Source organism: Prionailurus viverrinus, unplaced genomic scaffold (genome assembly GCF_022837055.1).
Source record: "Prionailurus viverrinus isolate Anna unplaced genomic scaffold, UM_Priviv_1.0 scaffold_49, whole genome shotgun sequence".
In the NCBI taxonomy this organism is placed as follows: domain Eukaryota; kingdom Metazoa; phylum Chordata; class Mammalia; order Carnivora; family Felidae; genus Prionailurus; species Prionailurus viverrinus.
In genome coordinates this window covers 2,879,718-2,896,020 of record NW_025927612.1, presented here as the reverse complement: position 1 = coordinate 2,896,020, position 16,303 = coordinate 2,879,718, and the positions used below count along the sequence as shown (strand labels likewise).

General features: G+C 36.3%; 1 protein-coding gene across 1 annotated transcript in view; it reads right to left on the bottom strand.

The window, feature by feature from the left end:
- Window positions 1–16,303, bottom strand: part of VAMP7 (vesicle associated membrane protein 7) — a 57,931-nt gene that overhangs the window by 824 nt on the left and 40,804 nt on the right. The window contains exons 6-7 of the mRNA XM_047847637.1: window positions 5,713–5,780; window positions 3,024–3,116 (exon numbers count right to left, since the gene is read on the bottom strand). Of these exons, the coding sequence (XP_047703593.1) occupies window positions 3,024–3,116; window positions 5,713–5,780 (161 nt within the window). The remainder of the gene's footprint in view (window positions 1–3,023; window positions 3,117–5,712; window positions 5,781–16,303) is intronic.

The following is a 16,303-nucleotide window of genomic DNA, read 5'->3' as shown; positions in this document are numbered from 1 at the left end:
TAACTGTACTGTAATTTTAAAGTATGATTTTTTAATGGTATATGCTTGTTCACATTACTAAATTCCAAAGATATATTTATTTTAAAAATTAGGTTCACTGCATTAATTTAGTCATTTGTCTTTCTTTAAATTTCAACTTTTTTGAGATCTTGAAGTGGCTGATTTCATTACTCAGTGCCTGGAAAAAAATACATTTATGAATTCCATGCTCACTTCCAAAAGTCAGCAGAGTGTTTTTGCCTACTCTATAAATGTCAGGGAGGGGGATGGTTTATAGCAAATTCTGGCTATTAATGAATAGTTTAAACTCTACACACACACACACACACACACACACACACACACACACACACAGATATTCCAATTTGACATGAAGTTGACTATTTGCCACAGACGAAATGTAAGGATTTTTAAAGCTAAAGTACAATATATTAGGTGACAACAGCTTTTGGGAAAGACTGATACTGCATTAAGAGCGGTGCTATGCATGTAGTAAGTAATCAATAAATACAGTCTGAATTTAACAATAATCTAGCTTTATAAATCAATCTAAATTCCCAGACCCAAGCAGAAGGAAGAAGGCTAAGCTAAGGAGCCTAGAATGTGCCACCTGAGTATCCTGAGCAAGGAAACATTCAAGGCCATGGCACAATTTCCAGTATAACATCAACAGATCGATGGCTGCCCTTCTCTGTTAGGTAGATACAGCTATCTAAACCAGAGGTCTTTCAACAGGGGGTCAAGGAAAAGTGGAGCTGATTCAGAGGAATCTGCTCAGAATTAACTTTGGGCTTCTGCAAATGGCAACAGGATAGGGAGAACGGCTGCTTTGCCCAGCCACAAACTACCTTCAATGTAAAGCATCTTCCTCCCACTCTCCTTAGAGCAGCAAGTCTCAAACTTTTGGTTCAGAACCTCTTTATACTCTTAAAATTTACTGAGGATTCCAAATAGCTCTTAAAATAAAAATAATAGACCCATTAGAGATAAACATGACTATTTTTCTCCAAGGTCAGTTTTATGTGTCAATTTTGCTAGGCTACAGTACACAGTTACCCAAACACAAATCTAGGTGTGACTGTATTTTGTAGATGTGATTAAAGCTCATGTATCAGTTGCTTTTCAGTAAAGCAGATTATCCTACATAATCTGAATTAGCCTAAATCAACCAGTTAGAAGTCCTTAAGGGCAGAGCTGAGGTTTCCTTGATGAAGAAGAAATTATGCCTGTGTATTACAGCTTTGTTCCTGCCCCAGAGGTCCAGCCTGCCCTTCCTGACAGCCTGCCCTGAGGATTTTGAACTTGCCTAGCCGTTCCCACCATAGCATAAGCTACTTCCCTGTGATGCATATCTTAATATATATCCGGAGAAATTCAAGGAGATGGTACATCTGTTACAAGGACAATTCCATGGGAAAAAAAAAGGTTATACTAAGAATAATAAGAGTTCTTAGAAATTTAAAGCATGGCTATGAAAAATAAACACATAGAATGAAGAGAGCTGAAAAGAAAATTAACTTGCAGGAAGAGTGAACTGAATGATTCTTCCAGAATGCAATGCAAAAAGGAGTTTAAGCATATTAAAATGGTTACCAGACATTTAGGATAGTTCAAAGAGGTCCAGTTTATTTTTACATAGGGGTTACAAAAGGAGAACAGCATATAGACTCATTTATATTTATAGACAAGAGAAATACTAGATAAGAGAACTACTAAATAAACATTATGAAACAGAACTCATAATGCATTAAAGGAATACTACATAATAGCCACTTAGTATTTTATCTCAGAAATGAAAGGATAATTTTAAGTACGTTTATTAATGTAATTATTTATATTAATATTAAATGTAGATAGTCATATTATTAATTCATTGGGAACAGAAATATCATTTCCCAAAATTAAATGCCTATTCCTGACTAAAACTTTAGGCAATCTAGAAACAAAAATAAAATTATTTAACTTGAAAATAAAAATCTAACAAGAATTCATAGTACCTATTACTCTTAAAAATGAAATATTAGAAGCATTCCTATTAAAACCAGAAACTAAAGATGCCACTGACACCATAATTATTCCACACTGCTAGTAACTTTAAATTATATATATATATATGTATACATACCTATATGTAATTACACAGAATTGTATATAATGTGCATGTATAAATTTGATGAGGTTGAAATTATTAACAGATGGTATCATAATTTACCTATAGCAGGGGCTAGCACATTACAGCCCATGGCTTGTGAGCTAAGAATGGTTTTTATATTTTTAAAGGTTTGTTTTTTAAAAAAAAGGATATGTGACAGAGACTACATGCAGCCTAAAAAGCCTAAAATATTTACTACCTGGCACTTTACAGAACGTTTGCTGACTCCTGACAGAAGAATCAGAATACAGAATAAACTGACCAACTACTATAACTAGTAAGAGTTATGGAAAGTTGCCAGACACAAAAACAGATTAGAAAAGAGAAAAGAGAAATAAAGAAATGGAACATGCAATCAACTAGAAAATAGAAATGTAATTAGAAAATATGGAGTCAATTACAAAATGTATTTTTTTAAATACAAAAGGAGAGAGAGGCAGACACAGAATCCGAAGCAGGCTCCAGGCTCCGGGCTGTTAGCACAGAGCCCAACACGGGGCTCGAACTCACGAACCGTGAGATCATGACCTGAGCCGAAGTCGGAGGCTCAACCGACTGAGCCACACAGGCGCCCCACAAAATGTAATTTTAAAAGAACGCCATTTCAGTAGTGACAAAAACATTAAATATCCAGGAATATTTGGAATGCCTTGCATGACTCCTTACATATAAACATTCTCAATAGCAAGATGAGATGTAAGTAGAATATTTTGGAGTGAATTCATAGCAAAGCCTCTTCTTGCTCATGTGTCTTACCACTGAAAGTTATATGTAGCTCATTTCAGAGTGCTAACAACTGAGAAAGAATTCCAGCTTCGAACTTCTTAAAGTTTGAAAAATAAAGTAACATACTATAATGCCAAAAACTTACGATTGATACGATGATGATGATGATAGTGAGCTTGAGATTCTTCATACACATGGCTCGTGCAAGATTTCTGCTGGTTGTTTTGAAGGTCACAGACTAGGGGAAAAAAACATGAATTATTTGATCCCTGGCACTGACTGCATGACTGATTTGTAGTAATTTCTGTAAACATTTTACTTTCATTAATCATGTTGAATCAAGAATTTATTACTGTCATCACAGGTAGAGACTAGCCATTCATAATCACTAGTTCTCAGAAGCAGGACTCTGTCAGGTATACAGTAAGCAGTATGAACCCACTGGAAAAGCTTCTCCCCTTTTTCTTCTCCACCAAAGTAATATGTATGGTGCCAAGCATCAGAAGTGGTTCTTCCTGCTAGTGTGAAAGTCTTTTCCTCTTTACGCTTTTCCAGTAAGAAAGGTTCCCTCTAAGTCAGTTGTTTGCAAACACATTTGCCTGTTCTGCCTAATATAATTGTGGGATTTGAGCCATAAAAATCTGTTCAATTTCCACAAGAAGGTTATGTATTTACTTGTATGAGGCCCAAAACCCAAGGAACTTTGCTTCATCCGTTATCCATTTTCTTCTGCAAGAGTGACTTCTCAATAATTCCCACCAGGACACAAACAGTTTAAAACAACCGAACAACAAAATTCCCTAATAGCCCAGCAATTCCACTCCTAGGTATATACCAAACAAAGTTGTATGCTCAAGTTCACCAAAAGTGGAAGAAACATTTCAATTATACATATACTTCAGATACTCAAGAAGGTAGAGGAAAGTATGCATCTGCAAAGGAAACATGTGGAAGATCTAAAAAAGAACCAAATCAAACTTGTAGAGACAAAAATTACATGAAGAGGGAATAATAACAGATTACAAACCACAAAAGAAACGTAATAGAAAGTATCCGAAATGCAGAAAGAAAAAAGGCTGAAAAAATGAACAGATCAATGGGACAAAATAGAGAATCTAGAATTAGAATGGAATCCCAACAGGTGAGCATGGATAAACAAATTGTGGTAGGTAAATTTATACAATGGAATAGTATAAAACAATAAAATAAACTATTACCACGTGCAACAATGTGGATGAATCTCATAGGCCTAATAGTGAAAGAGGCCAGAGAGAAAACAGTATATAACATATGAATCCATTTCTATACATTTAAAAACAAGCAAAACATCATCTAGAGTGAAATAAGTCATAAAATGGCTACTTCTGTTGGGGATTATTAATAGGAAGAAGCATGAGGCAGCTTTCTGAGGTATTGGAAATGTTTTTTATCTTGACCTAACCAGTGGTTACATAGGTATAGATATATGTAGATATATGTAGATATATATGTAGATATATATAGATAAAAGATTACTGAATGGTACACTTGCCGCACTTTATCCTATATAGGTTATTCCTCCATAAAGAGAGACATCTGTTAGTTAATTAGTATCTTTCGTTATTCCGGGTCACACAGCCAACAAAATTTAAGACTTATTTGGAAAGTACAAACTATACTAACACTGGCCAAACACAGACTGTTCTAGCTAAATATAGGGCAATCTTCATAGATTAAGAATTTGGTCTGCAGATCTGGAATCAGATACTTCTTTGCCCCATAGCAATGGGTGACAAAGTGAGCCATTATAAAAACCTGGTATTCTGACTTGCTGTATGGTACCACCCTTCCTCCAATTTCCATGTGCTTTGACTGAAATAAAACTATTATCCTCCTAAGAACTATTGTTAATAGATGTCTCTATAAAACTAACAATAACAGTAAACATTGAAATAGCTCTTATTTTGCACCAGATACTGTTAGGCATTTTGCATGCATTACCTGCTTTAATGAGGTACATCTCCATTTTACAGATGATGAGGACTGAGGCATAGACAGGTTAAGTAATTTGCCTAAGATCACAAAACTACTAAGTGGCAAAGATGTGATTCATCCCAGGCATCCTGACTGTGGAGCTTGTGCTCCTAACCACTACGATCTAGCTGCCAGTAAGAATAAACATGATTACTTACTGATCCATTTCAAGGTGTAAACTACTCTATATTTAAATTTGTAATTGTGTAGACCTAAAATTTAACTGATCTCTGCCCTCCATCTACTCACATCTATTCACTGTGTATCTATCATCTTTTCCTCAAAACCTTCATCCACTTTCCCGATGGAAAGTGCAAAGACACATATAACTGTAGCATAAGTAGGGCTCATTGGCCCCTCCCAATATCAAATGACTCTTGCTTGATACAATGAAGGCTCAAGCTGCCATGGTCAGCAAGAAAGAGACTGAACTGTTCAGTTTTCATGATTCATGCTGGATCACAACTGGCCTGCATATTTGTTTCATGTTTCACAAAATGTATAGAAACTGGTATATGCTGCTGAGCTAAATTATAAAGGCACCAATCTAAAGCTTTACAAAACTGTTTCCATACTGTATATTGAGTATATTCCCCAAACCAAAATTTTCTTAATGGCTTCTAATGAGTTGTGGCTTTTATTCTATACCTATACCTCATTATTATCCTCATCGTCACAACATTATCACATAATGGAGGTTAGAAAGGAAAAAAAATCGCAAATTATTAAATTTAACATATTTCCCTATTATGTTAGCCATCAACCACAGTTTCTCTACTTTATTTAGACCCTGAAAAAACATTACCATATCCCATACTTACCGAATCCACAAGATTTTCTGTTTTATCTATCAATAATTCCAATCTTTCTCCTCGCTGAGCTACCAAATCTGAAAATGTTGGGAAAAAAACCCAGTAAATATCATTTTATATTATAAATCTTCTATTTTTGTTTTTAAGACAAATATGATTTTAATTGTAGTTGGTACTCTTGACAACTCATTTACTACAGGAGCACCTTTAAGTAATAAAAGACTTTAGTAAAGCTGACCAACTAAAGTAGGGATTGGCAGATTTTGTTTCTGTAAAAGGCCAGATACTAAATGTTTTAGGCTTTCTGGGGCAAATGGTCTCTGCTGCAATTACTCAACTCTGTCAGACATAGACAATATGTAAACAAATGGGCATGATGGTATTCCAATGAAACTTTATGTGGATTTGATCCAAAGGCTATAAGTTTGTAAAGCTCTAAATTAAGGGTATGATTTGAGAGTTTTCAAAAATGGAGCCCTCAACATGAGTGAGAGTTGGACACTTCCAGAATTTCAGTGTGAGAAGTTCCACAGATGCTCTCTCCAACAAAACAACTATAACTTGAAAAATTATGAAAACAAACCACAGCCACCACCATTTAAAGTGTCCTACGGGCATACAGAAAATGGGAGAAACATACACAAGAAAATTAACTAATTCTTAGTAAAAACAGTGAGTCTACAGCATTTGAGCCATGACCTGCCCCATCTTTCAGCACACTGACTCAGAAGTTCTAGTCCTGGCAAGTAAGGCCAGGAGGCTCTCTTTCCCTCCAGGTCCCAGTCAAAGGCTATGCTTTCTCCCCACAAGGGACAAGTCATTAACATTTCTCCTCCTATCCCACGCTACCCCTAGCTCCATAATGCAAAAGCTCTGTTCCAGCAAGGCACACCTGATAGGCCTGGGTTCCTTTCCTTCACCTATTGCCATACATAGGGCAGAAGCTCTATTGGAAGCTTTATTAGATTACACTGGAGTAATTTATGTCTGGGGGACCTCTTACCAAAGAATACAGCAATTAGCCTGCAGTTAGTGGAGGCTGACATCTGGGTGTGACAGCAACGGAGGCAGACCAGCTATCAGCCTGACAGGGAGATTAGGAAAAGAGACACTCGAAGAGGATTGTGTCATTCCAGGGTGACTGCATATGCTCAAGGCTATTCCCTCTGAGAAATGACATTAGAGGCTGCACACTGTAGGAAAACTCAAGTTCAAAGAAAAAGTGCAGCCCAGTCACTAAGCAAATAAACAACAAAACAACAAACTCTGGAGGATGGGAATCAGTACCCAGAGTTGCTATGATACATTACCTAAAACATCCAGTTTTCAACAAAAAATTATGAGATATGAAAAAAAGAGGAAACTGTGATCTACAGGGAAAAGAGCAGAGGTTGGAAACTTACCTGGGGAGGGGGGTGTCAGCTATTGGACTTAGCAGTGGAATGATATTTAAAAATCAGTAACAGAAGGAAAGCTTATGGGGTGAAGCAAAAGCAGTTCATAGAAGGAAATTTAAAGCAGTAAACATCTACATTAAAAAGAAGAAAAATGTCATGTACTGAATCATATCCCCCCAAATTCATATATTGAAGCCCCTAACCCCTAATGTGATGGCTTTGGAGATAGGGGCCTTTAGGAGATAATTAGGTTTAGATGAGGCCATGAGGGCTTATGGTAGGATTAGTGCACTTGTAAGAAGAGACACCAAAGAACTTACTCTGTCTTACTTTCTACCATGTTAAGACATAGTGATAGGGGCCACCTGCAATCTGGGAAGAGAGTTCTCACCAGAATCTGACTAGGTAGAATATGACTAAGAAGGCACCTTGATCTTGGACTTCAAGCCTCCAGAATTGTGAAACAATGAATTTCTGTTATTTAAACCACACAGTCTACAGTAATGTTTTTATAGTAGCCTGAGAAGAGTAAGAAAAAAAGATTTCATACTAATAACCTTTCTACCTTAATGAATTGGAAAAAGGAAGAGCATACTAAATCCAAAGCTAACAGAAGGAAGGAAATAAAAATTAGAACAGAAAAATTTAAAACACAGTAGAGAAAAACACTAGAGAAAAATCAGTGAAACCAGAAATAGGTTTTTGGAAAAGATCAACAAAATTGACAAATCTTTGCATAAACTGACCAAAAAAAAGCAAGGAGAGACAACTCAAATTACTGAAATAATCACTATCAACTTCACAGAAGTGAAAGGGATCCTAAGAGAATGCTACGAATAAGAGTATGTCAATGCATTAGATAACTTAGATAAAATGGGCAAATTCCTAGAAAGACATAAACCATCAAAACAGACTCAAGAAGAAACAGACAATTTGAACAGTTATAATAGACTGAATAATTATAATTTTTAAATTTGAGTACAGTTGACCCACAATGTTACATTCGTTTCAGCTGCACAACACAGTGATTCAACTTCTGTTATGCTCTGCTTACAAGTGTAGCTACCATCTGTCACCATATACTACTATCATTGACTATATTCCCTATGCTCTACCTTTCATCCTTATGACTTGTTAACTCCCATAACTGTATCTCCCACTCCCCTTTCCCTATTTTGCCCATCTCGCACCATCCTCCCTTCTTGCAGCCATCAATTTTTTGTCTGTATTTATAAGGCTATTTCTGCTTTTTTGATATATTCATTTGTTGTTTAGATTCCACACATGACTGAAATCATATGGTATCTGCCTTTCTCAGTATGACTTAATTTAACTTAGCATAATACCCTCTAGCCACATCCATGTAGTTACAAATGGCAAGATATCTTTTTTATAGCTGCATAATATTCCATTATATGTACATACCACATCATTTTTATCCATTCATCTATCAATGAGCACTTAGCTTGCTTCTATATCTTCCTTATTGTAAATAATTCTGGAATAAACATAGGTATGCACATATCTTTTCCAATTAATGCTTTCATTTTCTTTGGGTAAATACTCTGAGGTGCAATTATTGTATCATATGGTATTTTGATTTTTAATTTTCTGAGGAACTGCCATACTGTTTGGACAGAGGCTGTAACAATTTATGTACCCACAAACACTGCATGAGGGTTTTTTCCCACATCCTCACAGGTACTTGTTGTATCTTGTGTTTTTGATACTAGCCATTCTCACAGATGTAATGTGATATTTCATTGTAGTTCTGATTTGCATTTTCCTGATGAGGAGTGATGTTGAGCATCTTTTCATGGGTCTGTTCGCCATCTAGTTGTCTTTGGCAAAATGTCTATTCAGGTCTTCTGCCCATTTTTTAATCAGGTTATTTGGGGCGTTGAGTTGTACAAGTTTTTAAAATATATTTTAGATATTAAACCCTTATCAGATGTGTCATCTGCAAATATCTTCAACTAAGTACATTGCCTTTTTCTTTTGTTGATGGTTTCCTTCACTATGCAAAAGCTTTTTATTTTGATGCAGTCCCAATAGTTAATTTTTGCTTGTTTCCCTTGCCTCAACAGACCTATCTAGAAAAATGTTGCTAAGGCAATGTCAAAGTAATTACTTCCAGTGTTCTCTTCTAGGATTTTTATGGTTTCAGGTTGCACATTTATTTCCTTAACCCATTTTCAGTTTACTTTCATGTATGGTTAAAGAAAGTGGTCCAGTTTCATTCTTTTGTATGTAGCTGTCCAGTTTTCTCAACACCATTTCTTTTTTTTTAAATTTTTTTTTCAAAGTTTATTTATTTTTGGGACAGAGAGAGACAGAGCATGAACGGGGGAGGGGCAGAGAGAGAGGGAGACACAGAATCGGAAACAGGCTCCAGGCTCTGAGCCATCAGCCCAGAGCCTGACGCGGGGCTTGAACTGGCAGACTGCGAGATCGTGACCTGGCTGAAGTCGGACGCTTAACCGACTGCGCCACCCAGGCGCCCCTCTCAACACCATTTCTTAAAGAGAGTGTCTATTCGGTGTCTTTTGTGGTTCCATACAAATTTTAGTTTTAGTTGTTCTAGTTCTGTGAAAAATACTACTGGTATTTTGATAGGGATTGTATTGAGTCTGTAGATTGCTTTGGGCTAGTATGGACATTATAACAATATTTATTCTTCGAATCCATGAGCATGGGATAATAGCTTTCTGTTTGCTTTTGTTGTCTTCAATTTCTTTCATGGACCTTTTTCTAGTTTTCAGATTACAAGGCTTTTGCCTCCTTGGTCAAATTTATTCCTAGGTAGTGTATTTTACTGTATTTATTTTATTTTGGTACAACTGCAAGTGGAATTTTTTAAATTTCTCCTTCTGCTACTTTAGTTATAAGCATACAAACTACTGATTTCTGAGTATTATTTTTGTATCCTGCAATTTTACTGAATTTATTACCTCTAGTACATTTTGGTGGAGTCTTTAGGGTTTTCTATGTATACTATCATGTCATCTGCAAAGAGACAGCTCAACTTCTTCTTTTACCAATATGGATGCCACTTATTTCTTTTTACTGTCTGACTGCTATGGCTAGGACTTCTAGTACTATGTTGAATAAAAGTGGTGAGAGTGGACATTCTTGTCTTATTGCTGATCTTAAAGGAAAAGCACTGCAATTTTTACCATTGACCATGATGTCAGCTGTGGATTTGTCATATGGCTTTATTATATTGAATTATGTTCCTTCTAAAACCAGTTTGCTGAGAGTTTTATAGTGAATGGATATTGAATTTTGTCAAATGCTTTTTCCCCACCTATTGAGATGACTGTATGATTTTTATCCTTTGTTTTGTTGATATGGTGTATTTCATTGATTGATTTATAAATGTGTAACCATCCTCGCATCCCCATAATCAATCCTACTTGATTGTGGTAATGATCCTTTTAACGTATTGCTGGATGTGGTTTACTAATATCTTGTCGAGGATTTTTTTTTTTTAACGTTTATTTATTTTTGAGACAGAGAGAGACAGAGCATGAACGGGGGAGGGTCAGAGAGAGGGAGACACAGAATCTGAAACAGGCTCCAGGCTCTGAGCTGTAAGCACAGAGCCCGGCGCGGGGCTTGAACTCACGGACCGCGAGATCATGATCTGACCCGAAGTCGGCCGCTTAACCGACTGAGCTACCCAGGCGCCCCGAGGATTTTTGAATCTATGTTCATCAGGGATATTGACCTGTTTTCTTTTTCTGTGATGTCTTTGTCTGGTTTTGATATCAGGGTAATGCTGGCCTCATAGAATATATTTGAAAGATTTCCTTCCTCTTCTACTTTTTGGAATAGTTTGAGGAGAATGGGTACTAACTCTTCTTTAAATGTTTGGTGGAATTCCCCTGTGAATCCATCTGGTCTTGAACTTTTAATTTTTGGTAGGTTTTTAATTCTGATTTAATTTTGTTACTAGCAATTGTTCTTTCAGATTTTCTCTTTCTTCTTAATTCAGTTTTGGAATATTGTATGTCTCTAGAAAGTTATCCATTTCTTCTAAGTTGCCCAATTTCTTGGCATGTAATTTTTCAAAGTAGTCTATTATAACCTTTTTATTACTTTGGTGTTGGTGATTACTTCCATTTCATTTCTGATTTTATTTATATGGGTCCTTCTCTATTTTTCCTTCCTTCCTTCCTTCCTTCCTTCCTTCCTTTCCCTTTCCCTTTCCTCTCCCCTTCCTTCCTTCCTTCCTTCCTTCCTTCCTTCCTTCCTTCCTTCGAGTGAGTGAGAGAGAGAGAGAGAGAGAGCACACACAAATGGAGGAAAGGGGCAGGGGGAGAGAAATAATCTTAAGCAGGCTCTGTGCTCAGCAAGGAGACTTATGCGTGGCTTGATCCCACAATTGTAAGATCATGACCCAAGCCAAAATCAAGAGTTGGACGCTTAACTGACTGAGCTACCCAGGTACCCCTTTATTTTTTAAATTAAAATAATTTTATGCATTTGAGTTATTTCAGTATTTAATAATATAATTTTACTTTGAGAGCCATTTAAGGCCTTAACTGTGTGACAGGTGGTATTTAGCCATCATATAGACTGTTTTGTTTAGTAAACAATCAGGTAATTAGTAAAAGGCATATTTATAGAAACAAGAAAAATATAGATTAATATATAGTATATATATTACATACCAACATGGTTCACTGGCTTTCTATATATATATATATATAAAACAGAGCAAATTACAAACCCAGGGTCTACCAGTGCTGCCAGTGAAAAGTTTTTTAGATGTCAGGCTTGAAGCATCCTCAAATGGGAGTTGGAACAAACAGCAGGAATCAGAAGGGTTTTTCTGGTTTGTAATCCAAATGTCTGTGATGATCTTTTTGAATGGCCCATTTTAAGAAGGAATTATTAGTATAAATTGGGGAAAGGAGAATGAAAAAGAAAGGTACAACCATCATAAGAGAAGTTTGACGTCTTTCGCAGGTTCACAGGAATGCGAAGGCACATTAGTTTGCTCATTAGTTTCCTGTGAAGGGGGTACAGGTTTTATTTTGGATATAGGAGCCCATGAAAAATGCCCCTATAGCTTTACTGCAGTGGGTGACATAATATGACCCAGTATCGCCCCTCCACAGTGATAGGAGGAACAAAGGCAAGAAGGAGATGGCAGGTAAAATTAAATTTCCTTATAACCTGCAGCCCATTGACAGATACTTGAGGCAAGCAAGCATAGCATTTCTCCAGGAACCCCCTATGGTCCTAATGTTAATGATTTGCTAGAGGGAAAAACAACCTTAGCTTGACAACAGCAAGGCCTCAGGTATCTTAGGCGTCCTCTTTAGCATATCAAAGTCCCTCTGGAGGCCTCCCCTTTGACTGTACCCCCCCAACTCCATAGTATAAAACCAACCATTCTTCACAACCCCAATGTAGCTCTTTCTGCCCATGGGTCACCTTTTGCACCATAAATGAATGAATGCATTTAATTCCAGCAAATAACATACAGTGTTGTATCAGCTTCAGTTGTACAATATAGTGATTCAATAGTTCCATATATTACTCAGTGTTCATCAAGATAAGTGTATTCTTAATCCCCTTTACCCGTTTCACACCACTCCCCACCTACCTCCCCCCACTGTTAATCTTCTGTTCGCTATAATGAAGAGTATGATTTTTGATTTGTCTCTTTTTTCCCTTTTTTCATTTGTTTTGTTCATTAATTATACATGATTGAACTCATGGTATTTACCTTTCTCTGACTAGCATATTTCACTCAGCACTATACTCTAGATTGATCCATGTTATTGCAAATAAAAAGATTTCATTATTTTTCATGGCTGAATAATATTCCTGTGTGTGTCTAACATTTTCATCCATCCATTCATCTATTAATGAACACTTGGGCTGCTTCCATAGTTTGGCTATTGTAAATAAGGCTACTACGAACATAGGCATGCATATATACCTCTGAATTAGTGCTTTGTATTCTTTGGGGAAATACACAGTAGTGCTATTAAGGATAGTAAGGCAGCTCTATTTTTAACTTTCTGAGGAGCTTCCATATGGTTTTCTACAGTGGCTGCACACTTTGCATTCCCACCAATAGTACAAGAGGGTTCCTTTTTCTCCACATCCTTTCCAGCACTTGTTTCTTGAGTTTTTAATTTTAGCCATTCTGACAGGTGTGAGGCAACAGCTTATCATGGTTTTGATTAGCATTTCCCTAATGACAAGTGATGTTGAGATCATTTCAGGTGTCTGTTGGCCATCTGAATGTCTTCTTTGGAGAAATATCTGTTCATGTCTTCTGCACATTTTTTAATTAGAATATTTGGTTTAAATTTTTAGTGTTGAGTTGTACAAGTTCTTTATATATTTTGGAAAAAACTTTTTATCAGATATATCACTTGCAAATATCTTCTTCCATTCATAGATTCTTTTAGTTTTGTAGTTTCCTTCACTGTACAGAACCTTTTCATTTTGATGAAGTCCCAATAGTTTATTTTTGCTTTTGTTTCCCTTCCCTCAGGGGACATTATCTTGGAAGATGTTGCTACAACTGTCAGAGAAAATACTGTCTGTGCTCTTCTCTAGGATTTTTATAGTTTCAGGTCTCACATTTAGGTCTTTAATACATTTTGAATTTAATTTTGTGTACGATATAAGGAAGAGGTCCAGTTTCATTCTTTTGCATGTTGCTGTCCAGTGTTCCCAACACCATTTGTTGAAGAGACTATTTTTTTCCCATTGCATATTCTTGTCTCCTTTGTCAACGATTAATTGATCTTATAATTGTGGGTTTATTTCTGGGCTCTCTGTCCCATTCCATTAATTTGTATGCTGGTACCATAGTGTTTTGATCACTATAGCTTTGTAACATAACTTAAGTCTGGAATTGTGACATCTCCAATTTTTTCATTTTCAATATTGCTTTGGCTATTGGGGTCTTCTAGCTCTGTGAAAAATGCTGGTGGTACTTTGACAGGGTTTGCATTAAATATATAGACAGCTTTGGGTAGTATAGATGTTTTAACAATATTTTTTCTTACAATCCATGAGAATGGAATGCTTTTCCATTTCTTTGTGTTATCTTCAATTTATTTCATCAAAGTTTGATAGTTTTCAGAGTACACGTCTTTTCACCTCTTTGGTTAAGTTTATTCCTAGGTATTTTATTATATTTGGTGCAACTGTAAAAAGAATTGTTTTGTTAAGTTCTCTTTCTGCTGGTTCATTAATTAATGTATACAAATGCAATGGATTTCTATACATCTATTTTGCATCTTGCGACTTTACGGAATTCATTTATCAGTTGTAGTTTTTTGATGGAGTCTTTAGGGTTTTCTATATAGAATATCATGTCATCTGCACACAGTGAAAGTTTTACATCTTCCTTACCAATTTGGATGCCTTTTATTTCTTATATTGTCTGACTGCTGTGTCTAGGACTTCCAGTACTATGTTGATTAAAAGTGGTGAGAACAGACATCTTTGTCTTGTTCCTGACCTTAGGGGTAAAGCTCTCAGGATTTCACCATTGTGTATGATGTTAGCCATGGGTTTTTCATATATGGTTTTTATTACGTTGAGGCATGCTCCCTCTAAACCTACTTTGCTGAGGGTTTTTATCATGAATGGATGTTGTACCATGTCAAGTGCTTTTTCTGCATCCTTTGAAATGATAATATAGTTTTTATCTTTTCTCTTCCTGATGTGATGTATTACATTAATTGAGTTGCAAATACTGAACCACGCTTGTGGCCCAGGAATAAATCCCACTTGCATGTGGTGAATGATTTTTTTTGATGTATTGCTGATTTGGTTTGCTAGTTATTTTGTTGGACTTTTGCATCTATGTTCATCAGAAATACTGGCCTGTAGTTCTCTTTTTTTGATGGCGTCTTTATCTGGATTTGGTATCAGAGCAATGATGGCCTCGTGGAATGAATTTAGAAAATTTCCTTCCTCTTCTATTTTTTAGAAAAGTTTGAGAAGAACAGGTATTAACTCTTCTTTAAATGTTTGGTAGAATTCCCCTGGGAAGCTGTCTGGTCATGGGCTTCTTTGTTGGGAGTTGTTTCATTACTGATTTAACTTCATTGCTGGTAACTAGCCTATTCCAGGTTTTTTAATGTTTATTTATTTTTGAGAGAGACAGAGCACGAGTGGGGGAGGCACAGAGACAGAGAGGGAGACACAGAATCTGAAACAGGTTCCAGGCTCTGAGCTGTCAGCACAGAGCCCGACATGGGGCTCAAACTCGAGAACGGGAAGATCATGACCTGAGCCGAAGTCAGATGCTCAACTGAGCCACCCAGGCACCCTTAGTCTGTTCAAATTTCTATGTCTTCCTGCTTCAGCTTTGGTAGGTTATATGTTTCTAGAAATATATCCATTTTTTCCTAGGTTGTCCAATTTGTTGGTATGTAATTTTTCATAATATTCTATTATAAGCATTTCTATCTCTGTGGTGTCAGTTGTTACTTCTCCTCCTTTATTTGATTGTTTATTTGCATACTCTCTTTTTTTATGAGTCTGGCTAGATTGATGGATTTTGTTGATCTTTTCTAAGAAGCAGCTCCTGGGTCCTTTGACCTGTTCTATTGCCTTTTTTTTTTTAACTTTCTATTTCATTTATTTCTGCTCTAATCTTTATTACTTCCTTCCTTCTGCAGGTTTTAGGTTTTGTTTGTTTTTTTCTCTAGCTCCTTTAGGTATAAGGGTAGGTTGTTTACTTGAGATTTTTCTTGCTTCTTGAGGTAGGCCTCTATTGCTATAAACTTCCCTCTTACAACTGGTTTCACTGCATCCCAAAGATTTTGGACTATTTTATTTGCATTTGCATTTCTCTCCATGTGATTTCTGATTTCTTTGATTTATTGGTTGACCCATTCATTGTTTAGTAGCATGTCATTTAACCTCCATGTATTCGTGGTCTTTCCAGATTTTTTTCTTGTGGTTGATTTCTAGTTCTATAGCATTGTGGCCAAAGAAAATATATGGTATGACTTCAATCTTTTTGAATTTGTTGAGACTTGTTTTGTGGTCTAATATGTGATCTATTCTGGAGAACGTTACCCGTGCACTTGAAAAGAATGTGTTTTAGGATGGAATGTTCTGTACATATCTGTTAAATCTATCTGTTCCAGTGTGTCATTCAAAGCCACTGTTTCCTTCTTGATTTTAAATTTGGATGTGTCCATTGATGAAGT